Source organism: Sprattus sprattus, assembly GCF_963457725.1.
Source record: "Sprattus sprattus genome assembly, chromosome: 9".
NCBI lineage: Eukaryota > Metazoa > Chordata > Actinopteri > Clupeiformes > Clupeidae > Sprattus > Sprattus sprattus.
In genome coordinates, this window is record NC_137928.1 from 28,525,546 (window position 1) to 28,546,178 (window position 20,633).

General features: G+C 46.9%; 1 protein-coding gene across 1 annotated transcript in view; it reads right to left on the bottom strand.

The window, feature by feature from the left end:
* Window positions 1-465: 465 nt before the first annotated feature.
* The window catches only part of rtn4rl1b (reticulon 4 receptor-like 1b), a gene marked incomplete at its 3' end in the record, with an annotated part of 111,050 nt that continues 90,882 nt past the window's right edge, over window positions 466-20,633 (bottom strand). Inside the window, exons 2-3 of the mRNA XM_080844690.1 lie at window positions 1,721-2,172; window positions 466-1,467 (exon numbers count right to left, since the gene is read on the bottom strand). Of these exons, the coding sequence (XP_080700816.1) occupies window positions 466-1,467; window positions 1,721-2,172 (1,454 nt within the window). The remainder of the gene's footprint in view (window positions 1,468-1,720; window positions 2,173-20,633) is intronic.

Sequence of the window (20,633 nt, forward strand, 5' to 3'; positions counted from 1 at the left end):
TCACAGTTAATGACACACACCTATCATGAACAGTACAAGAATTAAACCAGACAACACGAAATGAGAAATCAACTGCAATGGCAACTGTGGCAGTGCAAGCGTGGTCTGTGTCCTGCCTCTCCAGATCCTCTGCCTCTTCACCATCTAGACTCCTACATAATACTGTGAGTGCTTCTCACATTGGATGTTCAGTGGTAATAGGTCTAGTTCAGAGTCTAAAAATGGCAAAAGCTCCTTACACAATGGTATAGTAACACACAGAGTGCACATACACACACACACACACACACACACACACACACACACACACACACACACACACACACACACACACACATACACACACACAAACACATACATTTGCACACACAGGCCTTCCAGGGGTGGAGCTAGAGCAGAGCAGGTCGGAGGGTTGCATTGTCATTGTCATTGTCATTTTATGGCCATGATTCTCTCTCTGCGTGGTCAGCGCAGGATGAGTTCCGTGGTTAGGGGCGCTAGCACAGCCAGCAAGCTGCAGAGGAGAGGCCCACGCCACTGCGGAGGTGCCCAGTCGGTGGGCTGCTGCACCCCACTAGGGGGTCCCATAGAGGTCCGAGGGGTGCACTTGTGCTTCCTCCGCGGGGTGGAGCCATCCGGGGTGGTGGGGTCGTGCTTCCCACTTCTGCCGTCGCCAAAGTCAGGTGAGGGATACTCCTTGTCGGTCATCTCATTCAGGGTGTGCACTTCGTTCTGGCCCCGGCCCTTGCCCCCCTTGGCACGCTGGCGGGTGCAGTTCCGTGAGCGGCCGCCGGACCTCTGCGGGGGCACCACACCCGGCAAACCCCCTGAACCAGTATGCTCCCCATTCATGGAGGTGGGCGGGTGGGGCAGGGGTGAGGGCGGGGAGGGGTACTGTCCACTGTGGTGGGGGTGGTGGAGCCTGGTGTGCGGCGGCTGGGGCTGAGGTGGCGGGGGCTCCTTCTTCAGTGACACCTTATCTGTGCTGGCCCAGGTGTTGCTCTGGTGCAGCGACTCCGAGCCCGAGCAGTTCGGGAAGTCCTCCTTGCGCATCTGCTTCAGGTCCTTGCCCACGGTGTCGGCCGGGGCCGTGCAGCCCACCGCTGACGTGGAGCCGCGGAACTTCTTCAGCCAGTCCCACAGCGACATGGCCTTGCAGTCGCACTCCCATGGGTTGTCGTTGAGCCGCAGGTACTCTAGGGCCGGCAGCAGGGCCAGGCACTCGCCGCTCAGCTCCGTCAGGGAGTTGTTGAACAGGTAGAGTGTGGTGAGGCGCCGCAGGTCGTGGAAGGCCTGCCGGTCCACCCACTGGAGCCGGTTGTGGTGGAGCAGCAACCGGTCGAGGGCGCCCAGGCCCCTGAAGGTGTTCTGGTGCAGGCTCCACAGCCGGTTGCCATGCAGGAACAGGTGGCTCAGGTTATGCAGGTCCACAAAGATGTCATCCTGCAAAAACTCCAAATGGTTGTCCTAGAGAGGGAGAGAACAATGAGATAATATCGTTCATCTCAACAACACAAATCAGACCATGTCCTGGGACTTAATGGGAGATTTTATTAGGCAATGAAATAACAATGGAGGATATGTTATTCCACCAATATGAGCCTCAGCGCTTAAGGCAGTCATTGAATTCTCCTGACTCTCAAGAGTTATATGCGCCACACCATGCTGTTGAAATAGGGAGGAGGGAGAGAAGGGGGAAGGAAAGACTGGGAATGCTTACCTGCAGGTAGAGATACTGCAGGTTGCGCAGGCCTTGGAAGATGTCCGTTGGCAGCACGCTGAGGCCGCATCGGTACAGGTGTAGCGCGTGGAGGCGGTTCAGACCACGGAAGGTCTCCGAGTCCAGGGAGCGCAGGTGCCGATTGTCCCCCAGGTCCAGCTCCTCCAGCACGGAGAAGCCGTGGAATGTGCTGGGCTCGATGTAGGTGATGTTGTTGGAGTAGATCCACAGCGTGACGGTGGTGGGGCTGAAGTGGCTGCGCAGCAAGCGGTGGATCTTGTTGTTCTGCAGGAAGATGCGCTCGCTGTGCGGCGGGATGCCCTCGGGCACCGACAAGAAGTTGTGGGACTGGCAGCTGACGGTGCTGGGCCCCGTGTAGCAGATGCAGTGGCGCGGGCACGACCAGGATAGCTCCAGACCCCAAAACACCAGCAGGAACTCCAGCCCGCAGCCTGCTCGGAAAACATACACACAAATGCACACACACACACAAGCAGAGAACATCAGTCATGAAAACAAACATACAAATGCACACACACACACAAGCAGAGAACATCAGTCATGGTTGAGGCCTACTGAGAGTTGTTTTTGTTTCATTTTTCTTTTTCTTCTTTTTTTTCCCCCTCACAGCAGATTCCTCATACTACACACCATGTTCACATACTACACACCAGTTTCTCCATAAATACAGTATATACCAGAGAGGAAACAAAGGCAAGTGAGCAAGTGAGGCCTGTGCAAGCGGTGGGATCAATATGATGCAGTGGCTTGGGATTGGAACAGTGTGAAGGAGACATGGATACAGCGATGATGGAGAGCTCCAGCCTTGACAAAGACGGAGGTGATGGAAGGTGCTGGGAGATGCCGTGTCAGGTGTATTTATACTGCTGAGAAACTCTACTGATGCATGACACAGGGAGGACCACAGGACCTGCTGGCCGACTGCACACCCTTTTCAAACCCCACAAGTTTGGAGGGATTTTGGTTTGTTGTTCTGCCCTTTACTCTGAGTCTAAGCCTTGTGTTGAAGGCACAGAAGCCCTCTGTGTGGTCAGGACAGTGTGTAGTGTGTGTCTCTAGCACACTGCACGGATCTTTATGGTATGCTCAGATCATATCTAAGGTAAGACCTTTTTGCATTATGTGAATGCAGGATGGATTTTCTGGATAGAGAGAGAGAGAGACTTCTGACTATTGTGGAGTTCAGTTGATGTCTTCTCTAGTGCATTATGTTTCATTGAAACTAATTTACAGATGCACAAACACACGCACACAAAACACACACACACATACACAGAATCTGGTGCATACAACCGCGAAAAACAATCACGGGGCAGGAAAACGGGTGGCTGGATTTTTACTTGAGTCTGCTCGACTGCTAAACAGAGTTCTAAAACGCCTGCTGAATCCCGTCATGGTTCCTTGAGGCTGTGTTGTGTGACTTATCTACGCTCATCGGAGTGGCGCCCGGTTGCAGCTGATATTTCACCACAATGGGACTCACATTTTCTTAAAGCCTTCCGGGTGCTGGAATTTGTTATTCCGGGCGTCATTTCTGCCATTCATTTCAGAATCAATGCAGGACTTAGCACTGTTGTAATCCCTAAGATTTCACATTTGGGGAGTCAGGAATGGAAACTTATTGTCTTGCAAAAGCTATGCTTGTTAACCCACGCGATGCTTTTTTCTCTCTCTCTGCCTGTGCGTCTGCCACCTCCAAGTCTGGCTAAGCTGTGACATTCAACGACTGCCTTTGCTGACCTTTGCTGATAAGTCCCTTCTGCGGTTAATGACAGCAGCAGGATCCCTGTGCTTCACCTGTGGAGCGGCCGACTCCCTTGAGAAGCTGTGTAATCCTGTTTGTCCTGATGCAATATGGTCTCCAATCCTACCAATTGGGGCTCAACAGGCAAACCCACTGAGTTCACACCGCAAAAATATGGTGATCCGCAGTAAATGAGGTGTCATGGCCCACTGATGAGGTGGTGCAAAACTGTAACTGTTTCATGGCCAGAACGTTGTTGTCTGTTGGTGTGCGCTGTGTACTCTGTTGTTGTGTGGCGTGTGTGGTGTGTTACTTTGAATGAAATAAGCCGTACAGTTGAGACAATCCAGGCAAGTAAGAGGTGAAATACTCAGTTGTCTTCCAAACTATGTAATGTGCTCATCAACATGGATATTTGACATAACAGTATCTGCCGCTGGATCTTTTTACTCCCCTCTACTGCCAAGAAATATGAGGTTTCATTCCTCTCTGCATTGCTGACATTTTCTGCCTCTAATTAAACATGGTTTGCAAAAAATGTCGGCAAATTCTCCATTTGGCAGCTTTTCAAGAAAGAAAAAAAGGGAGGAAAAATCCCTTCAAAGGCTGGAGTATTTTGTAGCTGTTTTTAAAAGTCCACGTGTATTAATTTGCAATTTTGATATGCTGTAGTCATTGTTGATGCGTTGATGTATGACTGACCTGATTTGACGTGATCTTTTAATTCAGGGTTTTTGTATTACTGTAACACACACAATTTAGTTGTATATGGGGCTATGGCATTCAGGAATATCCTGGGAAATTCAATATGCATGCTGATACATGTAGCAATATCTCGGTCATCTCTAAAATGCAATCAGTGAAAGCAATCAGACCAGAAGTATACTTTGAGGACCCAATTCCACAGTGATAAGATGGAAAGGATTTGATTTGAATTGATTGAAGAAATATAGTATGCAATAGTGAGGTGGAAATATCACTGAGATGGACTTTGCAAGTGAGAAAGAGTGTATCTTACAAAGAGCATTGCCAATCTCTCTCTCTCCCCCCATCTCTCTCTCTCTGTCTCTCTCTACATACAGTGATGTATTGTGCGAGACACCTGCTCGTTGTGTAAATGTGAGGAAGAGGGCTGGATTGCTCTAGGGAAATTAAAATTGGTTGGAAGGCAGACAAATAAACACAAAAGGACATGGTAAGCAGCTCTTTGCTGGGTGGGGGAACAATTGCACTTGTATTTGTGTGGACAAAACACAGTGTTGTTTTTCTCCCTCCCAGTATTGATTTTGAACTCTTTCACACACATCACTTAGCATTGTGTGACACACAGCGCAATCAGTGACTCATTCAGACATGGTTATTATAAAGTTTATCCTCAGGCCATTATACTAACGTCTCCACTGGGCTAGTAAGATGACTCTACTCTTTCAGGATGACCTGTACTGATGCTTCTATCCTCCATCTTCTGTTCCCAACTTTCCTCTGACTGTTGTTGTGATTAGTTTTGCACTGAAGCTCCATTTTATGTTTTTTTGTATATAGTCTTGTATTATTACCTGCAGTACTAGGAAAAGGTCTTGCTTGAACACTTCAATTGAAGAATGACCAGAGATGGTGGAGTTGCAGCTGTATTGTCCCTGTGTGGATCTGTAAGCTATGTGCTAAAGGAGGATGCCCCAGCAAGATCGCTCTTTATTTCCTGCACACCTCCTGTCTTTCTCCTTTTTCCAGGGCTGTGTTCCTCTGCTGGATGTTTAATTACTGCTGTCGCAGTCCTGTAGGTGGCCTCTAATGTACAGGAAGACATAAGAGCTGCAGTGTATGGAGCAGCTCTATTCTGGGAAAGGTCCCTCACACTAAGTGCTTTAGCGGCTGGGTTTATCCAAATCCTCAAGCACTATTGTGGACACTTCCAAGACAGTATTCGATTCAAGATGGATCCGACCCTAATTTACACCGGACGTGGGCCAGACCTCTCCCAGGGTCAGCTGCCTTTGGGATTTTTACAGAATCCACAAGGATGTGACCTTGGCATCGCTGCCACCATAATCTACCAGCTGGTCGGTAGGACCACAGATCTAGTACAAGACCAACACGAGTAGTATGGATCTGTCCTCTCCAGGGTGGGAGGGCTTGCCTCTCACATAAGCTCTGTTCACTGCTGCTGGGGGCAGGAGCTCTGATGCTGTTGCTGCCAGTGTGAATGAAGTTTCAGCCCTCAGGGACAGGCTGCTTCACACCTATCACCTTCCTGATTCCGCCCCGGTGTGAGCCAGCTGGATCACTTACACACTGCAATTTACACCCTCTTAGATCGAGGGAGAGGGAGGAAGAGAGGGAAAGAGGAAGAGAGGCTGGGATGGAAAAAGAGAGAGAGGGAGGTGTTCAGGAGGAAAAGTGACAAGGAAAGCTAAAGGAACAGAACGGAGCAGTGGAGAATCGCAACTAATCTAGGATTTTTTTGGGGGCGATTAAGGGAACAGTGAATGAGCCCCACAGTAGGATGACAAATGATGACGGAAGACAAGAAGAAAGCACAAAGGCAGTCAGTTGTCACAAAATGGAAATGGAAACGGTGAAGGTGCATTATCATATTATCTCCTCTCCCAATGAGGCTCGGCTCGGCTCTGAATTGAGTTTATCGAGCGGCTCTGACCACACCGCAGCTCTCGCTCTGCCAAAAATGATGCCCTGCCAAAAATGATGCGTGTTTGAAGTTCTCTAAAGGGAGGGAGTGGAGGCAACTGGTCCCATTTTAGATTGCTTATATGATAATCTGGTGATGGCTTGTTTTGCTGAAATGATTAATCAGCTGGTGACTGAGTCTGACGTTTGACCCTTGTGACCTTGGCCCCCCCTGCTCCAACATCCTGACACCACCACCATCTTTTTCTACTCCCCCCCCCATTGTTGAGTTGGGGTGGGTGGTGTGGTAAATAAATAAAGGAAAGAATGGAAATAAAATGGCTATGGTCCCGAGACAGACAACTGCAAAGTCACTGCGTGGAATATCAATGAAACATAGTTCACACTAAATTTGCCCTCATGAATAACACATATTTGCTAATAGGAGCGAAACGCTCTGTCTGTCTCTTGGCGTGACTTCTCCCACCATTACACCGGACAAACTCAATTTCCTGTGTCTCTCTAAGGACCCTGATAAGCGTTGGCCTGTGTGCAGTCTTCCTCTCATTTGGCCATAAATAATGCCCTCCCCACTGCAGGGGGTGCATAGCAATGCTCCTCCAAAAGGGCTGCTGCCCAAACAAAGTAATGGCACAGCAATAAACTCACATATTGATTGGACTAGTCCCTTCTTTTCCTAGCTACCAGAAGAAGGAGATTTTGAGTCTAATTCTTGTGTTTATTTATGAGCTATTGCCTGTTTTGTATGGATTTTCGACATGGGGGAGCGGCTGTGTCCAGAAGGTTCACCTGAATGCCAATTGAAAGTGTGGATTGAGAGTGAATGCAAGAATGGCTAATCTGATTAAAAGTGGAAATGACATGGAGTGCTAGTAGCACTCAATACACAAAACAGAAGGGATTGTAACAAGGCAAATAGAAAAAATAGAAATGAATCCTCCTGGTTAAGATGGCGGTCATATTTTTTGTGAAAGAAAACTGCTGTTGTGTCCATCTCAGTATTATGTAAACATCAGTGTCTAATTAGCACTTACTACAAATGCAGGTTTAATTGACCACCCTATATGACTTAATTGGTAGTAATTATTAAAGTAATCAACAATATTGCTTCAATTAAACAGCTTAATTATCACTTAATTATGAAGGAGGACTTAATACAGGAGGTGGCAATGGCCCAGATAGTTCAGAATACACTAATAAACAACCAATGGAAAGTCTCTGGTTTGCCTCAAAAGCATGAGCTGGCAAGTTCATCCACAGTTAATAAGGTTTTGCACTATAACACAAAGATTTATGCATTTTGATCTATGAAACATTTTGATTACTCCTTATAACACTGTAAAACTATTTACATTTCTATTCCCCTTCTGAGTTTGTGCAGAAGGAAGAAACCCCTGTGTGTTATAAGCTCAGGCTGACTAACGAGGTAAATGCAGCTAAGTGTGGGAGTAGTTACACTGTCAGAAGCAATACATCACTTTCAACCGTAAACCTTTTAAGGCATATGGGGAAAGTTTTGTGTTTGAAATCTCTGAGTGAAATGAAAGCGCAGCTTAATTTGTTAATTCATCCTTTTGCTAACCTGAAATTTTCACCTGAATCCTTCAGACAGTGCCATTAAGACTCAAGTGAAGAAGAAGGCATCCATACATCAACATCACCTCCTATGCTAACTGCACCTCCAGCCTAGGGTTGTGGGCTACACAAGAGCTGACATACTCCTACTATGGAGGGCTTGTTGTTGTGAATCATTAGAACCAATAACCAGAGGTGTAAATTCCACCAGACTGACCTGTGCAGATCCCATCCCCACTGCAGCACTAGCTATGGCCCAAAAACACAGCTGCTGTTTTCATATTCATTTTACATTTCTACTGCTCTCAGCCTTGGGGTGCAAAATAAATCCTTGGGAAAGGCATCACAGGGGCAGCAGGAGAACTGCAAAGATGGTCATTTTTTGCCGGAATAAAGAGCTGATTTCAACAGACTTCCGTGAGGACACGGTCTCTGTTTTGCCATCATTTCGCAACAGCCACTGGGAGAGTGTGTGCTGCAGTCGGGCAGTCAAAATCTATAAACCACTGGAAGTAACACCCATCACGTGTCAGTTGTCATGTCAAAAGTATCCACACAAACATGCACTGACATGACATGTGGGTCATGCCAAATAAAGTGTTTTCTAATGGGATTGGACAGAGGGGTCTTGACAGTGAAGGAATGAAGGATGCATCCCTCACCGTCCATACAGTAGGCAGAGGGGAAAAAGCTCACAAAAAGCACAACAGCTCAAACAAGGTTCCTTTAATGTTTCTAGAAGGTTACTAGAAAATGGACGTTTATAAAATCATTTTGCCACCTTATATAACTCTATTGTGTACTTTTGAAGGCCATCTTTTCTCTGTGTACCTGCATTTGTGTGTGTGTGTGTGTGTGCGTGACGATGTGTGTGTGTGTGTGAGCAGCTTTTACTGCGTAAGCACAGGAGATTGGTGCTGTGCGGTCGAAAATTCACTGTCAACAATAAAAGGAGGCGTTGATGGCGTTCCAGTGGCGTTTAACGGCGCCCAGTGGAGCCGGCGGTGATATTACAGGAGTGTGCTGGGGGCCCTAGACTGGGGAACAGGGCTGTGGTCTGCCAAAGCACTCTCTCAACTAAATGGACCAGATTGGATGCTTCATTATTGATGTCTGTGTCACTGTTGATGTTTTTTTTTTTAACGACCATGGTTTGATATGGGGACCAACGCTTGGGCCAAATAACTCAAAAGCCATGCCAAAACCATCCCCAAAATAAACAAACAAATAAACCAAAACAAAAATCGAGTGAATATGAGGTTTAGAATAGACAGCAGAAAGAGAGTGTGGAGAGGAAAATCAGCTGGTAGCACTGGGACAGGTGTGAGCATGAGATCCTATTATTGAGTCAGTCGCACCTGCAAGTGATGCCTCACAAGAATAACAATGTGTTTGTGAGTGTGTGTGTATGTGTGTGTGTGTGTGCTGCGTTTCTAAACACTACATCTCCTCCTTTCCTACCTCCTTCCAACCCCTAATTCCTCCCCACTCTCTCATACACACTTTCTCTCTCTTTCTTCCTCTGACACACACACCCACACACACATTCCCGCACACCAACTGGCATAAAGCAAGGAAAAGACTGTGCAAGAGACAAGCTGACGTTTTTCAGGATGAGGGATCAGTGGAGCTAAAATTAGCTGCTCGGGAGCATGCAGAGCCATATGGAGCATGTGCGGAATAAAAGGGGAAGATTTGTGGAGTCGGTGGGGACGGGCAGAGGCAGTCGCTTATTAAAGCAGGATTTAAAGGGGCAGGGAGGCAGAACCAGAGGCGGACTACTCAGGAATACACAGCTGTTAATACCTGCCTTTCGATTAAGGCTCTTTAATGGATCTTGAGTGGATATTAATCCAATATACATGGCTCTCCCCACCTTTTTCTTCACCTCCTTCTCTCCCCTCTCTTCCTATCACTCCTGCTGTTCAGCCAACTAGGATATTTAGCTGTCCAAGAGCAGTCTTTTGGGAATGATTCACACATGTATTTTTCATGTCGTCTCTGCTGATGAGGATGCTAAATTGTTAGCCACCAAGTGAATTGCCCATGATGAGTTGGCTGAGTGATTAGGATGCAGCCTTTTTCTCATTGTGTCCATCACAGACTGGATATGTTCAGATAATAATCATCATATGCCAACTGTCATGTCTCAGCTAATGGTGCCATACACATAACAGTTCCCTCACAATGATGACTCCCAGGCTGTTCACTGCTGTCTTCAAGTGCTAACACTAACAAGCTAATTCTTCAACAGCGTAGCTTGTTTTAATGTAAAAAGACTACATGATGGGGTTCAGTCGAGGGACTCCACACACACACTTTCAATCCCCAATCTTTCAAAAGGCCTCTCGTCTAACTGTGTGCCTGTAAAAAATGAGGCTGAGTCTGAGGCCTCGAGGCAGAACAGGCTGTCTCTCATCGTCATCTCAGGCCGGGCTGTCCTGGCAGCTCTGGCTCCAGTTTTGTGTGAGCTTCCTGTTCCTCCAGCTGGGCAGTGCAAGCCTGCTAGCCGTTAGAGCCAAGATGGCCTTCCCGCAACCTGCCTTCAAAAAGACCTGGAGGGATAAACCAGTCTATGCTGCGTCACGCGCTAATCACCAGTATCCCCTTCAAAAACTACCGTCATTAATCCTGACGCTAATTCATCTTACGCCCTTTAATGCTCTGTCATAGGCAGTGATAAGTTAATTGAGTGCCTCAGGATAGAAGGCATCCTTTTGAACTTCCCTAATTCCCCCATCGTCCGCTAATTCTCCGAGAAAGCTTGTTGTTAAGTCAGAGATCAGGCAAACAAAGACACCAATTACTGGGTCAGTCAAACACCTCCGTTACCCAATCTTCTTCCTACAACAGCTTGAGTGGCCACGGCTATGAGTCTAATTGGTGGAGAGCGGGGTAGGTAAAAGCTTGGTGATGAATCATTCAAAGCATGACTAGCCTGCTCCTCCAATCAGGTCGGCGGACTCTCAGCTGTTCTTTATTCTCTTCTATAGCTGAATGCCTGAATGCTTCTGTTTTTTTTTTAGCTCACTTCACCCTGGTATTGACATCCTTCCCATGTTCTTTGAAATTGTCCTTTAAAATACTCAGCTTTTAAAATAAATGCGTGTATACTGCACCTGCTGTGCATACAAAACACTTGTGTGTCCTAGATTTTGGAGATTAATAATTAATTCAGCGCAGGTGAATTTGGTGCTACACATGTTGTGGAATAGTCCTGGAATATTCACAAGAAGACACACACACACACACACACTTGTTAATGCCTACACACATATGCGCTTCCAAACAAAGACTACTGGGAGCTATTTTGGAGTGCAGCTGAGCAGAGAAACTACGAGGCAAAAACAAGCGATTGTTGTTTATTAAGGGAGCACAGGCAACTAGCAGATGAGTCACAGGGGCGAGGCGAGGCGAGGCGAGGTGGGACGGGTCGAGGGGAGGCGGGGCGAGGCGAGCTGAGCTGGGATGAGGTGAGGCGGAGCGGCGGGAAGAGGCAAGGTGAGGCGAGGTGGGGCAAGGCAGGGCGAGGCCGGCAGAACCACTGCTAGGGCTCCGTCAGGACTGATCAGCGCAGACAGCAGACCTTAAAGGAGGTGGCCTGAATTGCTTCCTATGGTCTGACCTATGGCCCCCCCCTGGTTGCTGGGTTAGCTCAAACATGTTGTGTGGCCTTCCCTGATATATAATGCTACACAGCACAAATATAGCCATCAGGTGAAACCAAATGCACACTCGAGTGGGCTGTTGCATGGACACTGATGCAGTTGAACAGTATATCAGTGACACTGATATGTAGTTGATGTGTCAGCTCAATATAGCTAAATATATTGAATTTACAGATTTAGAAGATATCAAATCCCAAATAGTCCCTGTGCGTTGCAAACAAACAAATGGAAATGCACAGCAGACATAATGAAGAACACATTTGCAGTAAGCAAACAATAACAGGCAACACAAACAATAACCGGCAATACAAACAATAACAGGCAACACAAACAATAACCGGCAATACAAACAATAACAGGCAATACAAACAATAACAGGCAAGACAAACACACATGGACACAGAGTCCCCAGACACAAGCTATTTACCCACCAAGCAGTGACAGACTGTACCTACACAACATATGCATTTACATTTCACAGACACTGAAGCGAGAACACGGTCACCACGCCAACATTCATCAGGCCATAGCGCACAAGCCCACTTCAACCCATGCAGGTAAGCTTGTGCAGGTGTCAAGCTCTATCGGCTCAGTTGCAGGGGGAACAAACGCTGCCTTCAAGACAAACATAGTAAGACCTAAGCATTGCTGCCATATCCCGTTGGCCTACATAGTTCGAAGAGACATGCTCGGAGAGAGAGAGTGAGAGGTGACCTACACGCGCTCAGACCAACTGTTCCCTGCTCTCGGTACAGAGAGGGGGGGTGAGGTGATCTTTGGAGCACAAAGAGGCGAGTGAGAAAAGGAGCTGATGTTTGGAGGTTTGAAGCTTGGGGGGGGGGGGGGGGGGGGGGGGGAGGCAGGGAAAGAGGAACCTTGATCTTGAGATTAATCCTCCTTCATGAAGTGCACATTCTAAGACCCCAGCAGCACCGCCATTGATCCTCCTTTAATGTCAATTCATTAACTGTACCAGGGTCTCTACCCAGCTAATCATAATGAAGCCCATGTTCAATCTCAGGGCTCCAGCGTAGAGGAGGAGGAGGGAGAAAGAGAAAAGAGCAACGCTCTCTGTCTCTCCTGCCCTTCAATCACAGCTCAGATCTCAGGGCCAGGCGAGGCTGTTTTCTTCTGGGCTCCATCAATCCATTTGCTTTGTGTTTCTTTGTGAGCCCTCCATCGGTCCCACTCTTGCCGCCCGCCACCTGTCTCTCTCTCTCTCGCTCTGCCTCTCTGTTCATCTTCATTGCATCTGACTGTCTGTCTCATATTGCTTCTGCTGTGAATGAAGAATGACTCTCCTCCCCTGTCTCTGACGCATTCCCTCCACTACATTACTGCTGTCCTTGAAATCAGTCTCTCACGTCTCTCACGTATCACCCCCCCCCCCCCCCCCCACCTTACACACACACACACCGGTCTCCCTCTTCCTCCAGTATATTCACCTTTGTTATGGCCTACACTCCTCCCTCTCCTTCTCTATGCCTCTTCATGCTAATGTTCTCTCACAGCTCTGTCTTTAATTAATGCACAGATATGTCTTTAATTAATGCAGACTCTAAAATAGAATTGTAATCCCCACTGCTGGCTCTCTTGGTGATGTTTGTGATCAATACTTTTTTTGAAGTCTTAAGACCTAACTTACTTCCTCCTCCACCCCCACCCCTCCGTAGTTCTCCTTCCTCCTCTATCCATTCACTAAATCCACTCCCCCCCCTCCTTTCCTTTTCTTTCCGTCTCATGCCACTTCCCCCGCGCTGTTTACTTCATTTGGTTTTGTTTAGCAAAGCTGCGACATGGGAGGGCTTGGTTCAGGATGAAATACAGTCAGTGCCTCGTAATGATTAAAGCAAGCCCTGACTCTGGACGTTTGAGATAGTACAGCAGCTTATGGGATTCCACTGAGTCACGCCGAGCCACAACGCCATGCTGAAGATGAACTTCAAAGTGCTCCAGTCAGCAAGCCTTCACACCCTCATCCAGCAGCGCTCTGGGTTTTTCATTTGCTCTTTGTCTGCAGAGCACGCTTGTGGTTCTCATCCAAAGACAACAAAAAAGTAGCACCTTGCAGCCTGAAGGGGGAAGTGTCCAAACGTTCAGCTCAAACTATTGTTCTGGATTTGTAATTAATTCAATAAAAGAGACAGAGGCCCACAGAATCAGAGAGAAATGAGACAGAGGGAGAGGAAGAGAAGAACATAAGCTGGAGGTAATGCCCTCCATGCGCCATGGAAGCCTCCTTCACAGCGGATTGACTTAGCCTCCTTCTTAAAGCGCTTGTGCCTTGCATATCATCTCCCCGTTGGGGTTATTATCTCCACACCTCTCTGCTGCCACCTCCACCGCTGCTGCCCCTGCTCTCACCTCAGCCACCAGCTCGCGGCTGAGCCCCTGCCGAGAGCCACCGTGGTCCGGTGTACCTCCGGGACCTGGGCTGGGCAGGCCCTGGCAGAAACGCAGCGGGCCCCTCTAAATGATTCCCTCTGATGGGGTCTTTCAGGAGCTCAGCACACTGCTGCAGGCGCCCAGGCACACACTGGCAGATGCAGGCAACGGTGACAGAAGAGATGCCGGGGAAGAAATGATTGGGGTATGGGGGGAGGAGCAGGTGGGGGAAAAGGAGGAGGAGGAGGCAGGAGACAGGAGACAGGCAAATTACAGTTGGAGAGCCGAACCAAGAGCAATTTCTCACCCAGAGAGAGAACGGGAGACAAACCAGAGTCTGGGGAAGGAGATAAAGCTGCCTCCCATTAATACCTGAATAACCCGACATCGTTCGGGCTGTCACAGATTCATTTTACAAACACAGCGCGCTCGCCGCTAACATCCTGAAGAGGTGTTGAGAAAGTGGAAGCATGGCTGCGTTTTGGAGAGGGCTCTGGAGCTGTCGATATTAAGTGTTTTTTTCTGGGGCTGGAGCACTCTGCCCAAAATCTGCTGTCATACGTGACAAAGCAAATGATTTAAAACCAGTCACGAAAAGGCACATCGGGTCATAACAGATGGTTTTACCTGTCATAGTTCCATGATTTCCCCCCCTCCAGTAGCTGTGTTAGTTATTCTGGTCTCCGTAGACTAAAACCATGAACGGAGCTCTGGAGTACTAGTCTATCATTGGGAACCGTGGAACCCTTTACCCATCCCACCCTGTCAAGGAGATGAATTGCTGTTGACGTAGAGTGCCGGATTGCTAAGCTGATTGATCAAAGTTTAACTGAGGGACGGAAGAGTCTAACGGCACCCACAGGAGACTCATCCCCGTAGTGCGTTGTTAATTGAGCTCGCTCAGCACCGTGGCGTGTTGTTAACTCACATATCATCAGCGGCTGCACAAGCAGAAGTCAGCATGCTTCATCATCCTGTTCTCAGGCCCAGATAAAGGCGGCTCAGCCTCAACAAAAACGGCACATATCCATCAGCAAGCCAGAAAATGCAAGGAGGGTCGAGCATGCCAGGCAGAGAAAAACAATGGCTGCCACTTCATCTGATTCAATTAGACGTCGGCGAGACGAAAACTCAACACGGCAGGTTGCAGGTGTTTGTAGAGTTTGTAATTTTAGAGATTAATAGTGCTTAGTACTTAGCGCCTTGAGTGGGCAGGAAGATTCGCTTCCAATACTGATGGCCAGTATTACCTTGTTATACACATCATGTATTGGATGTACTAATCTTGCATAAATTCCACCACAACATCTGTGGCTGATTATCCAGCAATGTTCCCCATACTGGGATATGCATCACAAATTCTCTGAGCCACTTAACATTTGTATTTGACACCCACTCACAAATCCAACATAAGTGTACATGGAAGCACAATCTTCTTCTTCTCATCTTCATACCTTTTTTTACAACCTAATCAACCTAGAGATTGTTTTCATTTCAGTATGATGGGATTACATGTCTTAATAAGCAGTGCAAAACAAAAACATGTTCATGAGCATATTGAAATATAGCCAATTAATTAAAGTAGGAATTACCAGACTGGCCAAAGTTTCCAGATGGATACCCATGAGATGAGAGGCTGGATATGTGGCTGTGGAAAATGCCTATGATGATAACCTATGCAGGCTCACGCCTCAGGTGATCATCAGAAAGCACAACTCTACTGTGTTTTGGAAAAAAACAGCCTTGGAGGATTTCCTACCGCTCTCCCCCAGCATGTGTGTGTGACTGTGTGTGAACATGAGAATCTAAAGGAAAGACAAAAACTGCTATCTCTACTAAGAGGAAGAGAAAAATGAATCCTTTTCTCCTCCTCAGCGCGGGAACTAATGACACCAGCAAGAGTGAGAAATTGAGACGGTGAGAAAGTGCAGCGAGTGCTTTTCGGTTGAGATGAAAAATCTCCTGTTAAGTGTTGCCGTTTTCCTTATATCTCTACCACCCCTTCTGTTTCTCTCTCTCTTCCTCCTTCTTTGACGTGAACTTTTTAGTTCTCTGATGGGAATTCGCTTAGCGGATTGCTCCAGTTTTAAAAATGACAAAACAAAAAATTGGAAGCACGTTTCTCAGATAAAAATAAGTTAAGCCCAACGTCATGCTGTCAAAGTAATGTTGCAGTCGGAGGAGAGACGGGAAGTATACAGAAGTTCAACTTATCACAGTCTTCATGCCTCGTGCCCCATAAGAATCACAGCAAATATCATGCTTCTCTCAGAAGAATGACTACTGTACGTACAGAGGCATGCATGACGTCTCCAGAAGAAAGAACGTGCCAACCAATCAGAGCTGGATATTGTCAATCGCAAAATAAATACAAATACAATTTAAGAACCAGAAGATATTTGATTTGGAAGAGGAAAAAGGGAAATATTGATCTCCCTGCGTCATGGTCTGTCTGGTCTGCTGTGTTGTTTCTTGCGAAGTGTTTGGTTTGAAGTGGCAGGCATAAACAGTGCCTGAAAGCTGGATAGCCTCAATAATTCAGAGACATGGCAACAGTCGTGCACAGCCTCTGTGTTTGAGTGAAAGAGAGCGGATGAGTGAACACAGCGCCCCCCCCGCCCCACCCCAATTTGTTTTGTGGATCAAGCTCAGCACAGAAGCGTCCTCATCATAGTACACACAAACAGGCAAATCAAAGATTCCAATCGGAGATAATTATCTGTACGCTGTCACCATTTATGGTCACTGGCATCAGATCAGAAAACATAGCAAAGAGTCTCACATACAAGCAGAGCTACTTACTTTGCCTACAGCTATATTCACTTTCATTATCCCTACATAAAGCTCATACTGTGAGCTTTTTATTCTGCCCCCGAAACAAAAAAGGCCTGATCGCATTAATTGTAAGTGTAGTTAAAATAGCACAGCCACTTTTGTCTTTGGCTTGTGATAATGAGAAATGCCACTACTGAACAGACAGTTGCAAAGGTCTCATCAAGAGTGAACTGGGCTTCAATGGTCAGAGCTTGTGAACACCAGGAAACATCGAGAAATAAGCCAGAGGCTAATCCTCCAGCCCACATCTGAGGCAGTTGATGTCTGCACTCCTCAGTGAGAGGGTGGCACTTGACAAGAAAGAACAGACAGAAATGAAACAGTGAACAAATAGCCACATGATAACCTGGTCTAGTTCCTGCTAGCCTAGCCACATGGTAACCTGGTCTAGTTCCTGCTAGCCTAGCCACATGGTAACCTGGTCTAGTTACTGCTACCCTAGCCACATGATAACCTGGTCTAGTTCCTGTTAGCCTAGCCACATGGTAACCTGGTCTAGTTCCTGCTAGCCTAGCCACATGATAACCTGGCCAAGTGATAACCTGTTCAAGTTCCTGCTATCCTAGCCACATGATAACCTGGCCAGGAGTTGTGCTTTCTGAATGTGCTATTGACCGACAGCTCTCAAGTCATGGGGAAAAGCTCTCCATCACAGTTTCAGGATGGCATAGCATGCTGTAGCTGACAGCCTCCATTTAAAGCCTACAATATCACATACCCAGTATCAGTAAAAAAAAAAAAAAATCAAGGAAGGCAATGGCTTTGCCCAGTAATGAACTTGTAAGATCCAATTTCCTCAGAGAACATGATACAATGAGTGAGTTAAGAAAAAAGATAGACAGATAAAGAGAGAGAGAGAGAGAGAGAGAGAGAGAGAGAGAGAGTTATCAACATAAGATTCTGTCATAAGATATTAAAATGGATTACGACCTTGCATGATATTTCAACGTCACATGTCTAGTTCGAAAAGCAGCATCCTGTTCCTGGCTCTCATCATAAAAGGAGATTTGTCTAAGGGCGTTTTTTTGTGAGGGTGACATGATGATTTTGTGAATGCTGGTCTGTCACACCACAAACAAATTCCACTGGCTTTGCAGCAAGGGAGAGATGGAAAGAAATCTAATTAAGTCAGAGCGCTTGTGATCTGTTTTTCTCTCTCCTCACTTTCTTTCAGGGGAAGAGATTGATTGACTTCACTGCTTAAGATTTCAGTGCCTTAATTACAAGTAATTGCATGTTTCTGCTATTATGCTTGTGTTTACGTGTGTTGTGTTTAATTTTAGATTGCCACGTCAAACCATTTCCCATGCCTCCCCGACCGTCACACTCATCCACGGCAAGAACGACAGTAATTATAGTGATTTTCACTCCTGGTTAAATGGAGGGAATGTGAGTTGGGTTTTAATAGCAGGTGTGCTAGAGGGTGTGTTTCCCTATGCATGGCATAGACGAAATTGATGTGCGGTTCAATTAATGGCATTTTTAATGGCCACTTGAGCTACCGGTGTGTGTGTGAGGGTGTGTGTGAGAGAGAGGGAGGGTGTGTGTGATTGAAGTCGATGCATTGATGAGCTGCATAGCTGACCGAGAGAGGTCTTTGTAACTCATTAAGGTGAGGGAGTTCTGCAGTCAGAATGCATTTACAGCACCCTGTACAAGTGTCTTAATGGGTGGCCTTCACTGAGGAGAAAGACAATCTCACATTCTGAAGTTCTACACAACTATTCTTTCTCCCTCCACTGATTTAGAAGTTAGGGCATATTCTTGGTGAAGAAAGTGTTTTGTATTAACACAGAGAAGCAGATAACTGAGAAGTGATAATGGGTGTGTGTGAAATAAAGAGGGGGGGGAGGACGACAGACAGAGAGAGAGAGAGAGGGAGAGAGGGAGAGAGAGAGAGATTCTGATTCTCTGGTGCTATCTTAAACTGCACCCCTAAGTTCGTGGACACCTAATAGGGCTGGGCACGTGTGCTAGTGGCAGCGGTGTAAGGGCAGGTGAGGGTGTTGGGCTAACAGGCCTGGCTGTCAGGCTGTCAGGAGAGCAGCTCTTCCCACACACAGACACGAGGCCTTGTCTCCTGGCCCGAGGATGGAGCTTTTTTCCTCGTTGTTGTTTAACAAACTCCAATTATGTGTCTGTAATGAGATGCTGGTGTGCTGAATTTGCTCCCCCATCATCATTACTGTAGCGACTGACTGACAGATAGAGGAGGCTTGTTCCCCCCGACTGACTGCAGTCTCCCCTGCCTGACAGCCGGACTCCACATACACTCACACACACACACACACACACACACACACACACACACACACACACACACACAAACATAAACACACTCACACATGTGAGTCCACAAACACATACGCCTGTTCACATTGCATTCTGTACACACACACGCACACACACAAACGCACACTCTCTTTCTCTCCCATACTCACACATGTTGAGAAATTTACTGATGAAGTGGTGTTTAATGTGGACCCAACTGAACAGAACTGAGCATCACCCTCCTTCTGTTAGGAGAAGGGAGGGGGTAAGAGAGAGAGGTAACTCGAGTTCAAGCTCTCTGAAAATGATGAAATGATGAAGATTGGGAAACAGGCCTTGGGCTTTATGATGTTCCAGGGTTGTGCTGACCTAGGTTGGAGGGACTTGCCTTGAGGAGATTGGGGAACAGGTTTACCAAAAAGAAAAAAGTTGTGCATAACAAAAAGATGGTGCCAATAAGATTTTTTGGCAAGAGGTGTTGTCCATTCTGGATAAGGGGGTTGGAGTTATGTGGAGGGTATAACAAATTCTACCTCTAGATGTTAAAGGAAATGTATATGTAATGTATGTGTGCTTTTTCTTTCCGTTTCTTTTTTGAAAGATTATGTAGGGCTGTTCATTTCTATCGCTCTTCATTACCCGACCGGCGGTACGACTTTGATCCAGCGTCTGCAGAGCTGTCAGGAAACTAAACTGATGATACCCTGTGCCGTGGTCTGATTCAGCTTCAAGAAAACCCTAAGAGTTGTGAGTTTACCATCACAACACACACACACACACACACACACACACACACACACACACACACACACACACACACACACACACACACAAAAGTGAAAGTGAAACTACTCTGTGAGAGCATGTAGAGACACTGCAGTTTATCCATGTTTTTCATTCAAAATAATACGCACAGACAGAGCACACAGGTAATGCACAGACACATGAGGTATGCATATAAACTCTGGAGCATCATGCACTGTACAGCCCCTGGGGCATCTTGCGCTGGCCCTGTGGGTCTCATCCAAACCCCTTCACAGAGCCTGTGCTGAGAGCCCTGGAGCACAGCCTGCTCCTTCAGCCTCCTGGCTGACTCCCTGCAGAGGAAGCACACAGCTAGCACAAAGCATGCACGTGAATGGTGTTGTGTGTAGTGGTGCTAAAGGAATCAGGGTGGCCTGAATGCAGGTAAGGCTGTGTGGTGGTATTGAACGAATTCACTCTCGAAAGGTCATCAAGCAATGAACTGGCAGCATGGTATAATAGAACCTCTTCACCAATCCTGGCACATGAAACCACACAACAGCATACCCTACTGTGCCATAGTCCGACTGGACTGCACAAGGACAAACAGCGCTGACTACATGGTGTACAGCTTCAGATAAAGAGTCAGACCATAACAAAAAATTCAACCACAGAAAAGACAGAAACCATAGATCACACTCCCCTTCCTCCCCAGATACACTGATGCAATTAACTGGAGTCGCAGAAACACAGTGTACTGTCTTTCCTGAAAGCGCTTCGCATCGCCACATGCTCTCCCAACTCTTCAAAGTAAGTTGCCATGATTCTCTGTACTAATGATTAATGTCATCCCCGTGACTTCACAATAGCTTTCCCATCACATTACACAGCGTGCACACAGCCCAGGGGTGTCATAGCCAGAACGTGAGCCTAGCGCTTCCATATTTAATACAGTGCAGTGTTTTTGTGAGTAGCGCTTTCATCTGGCTAAATGTGTATTGGCACCACTGAAAGGGTAAGCACA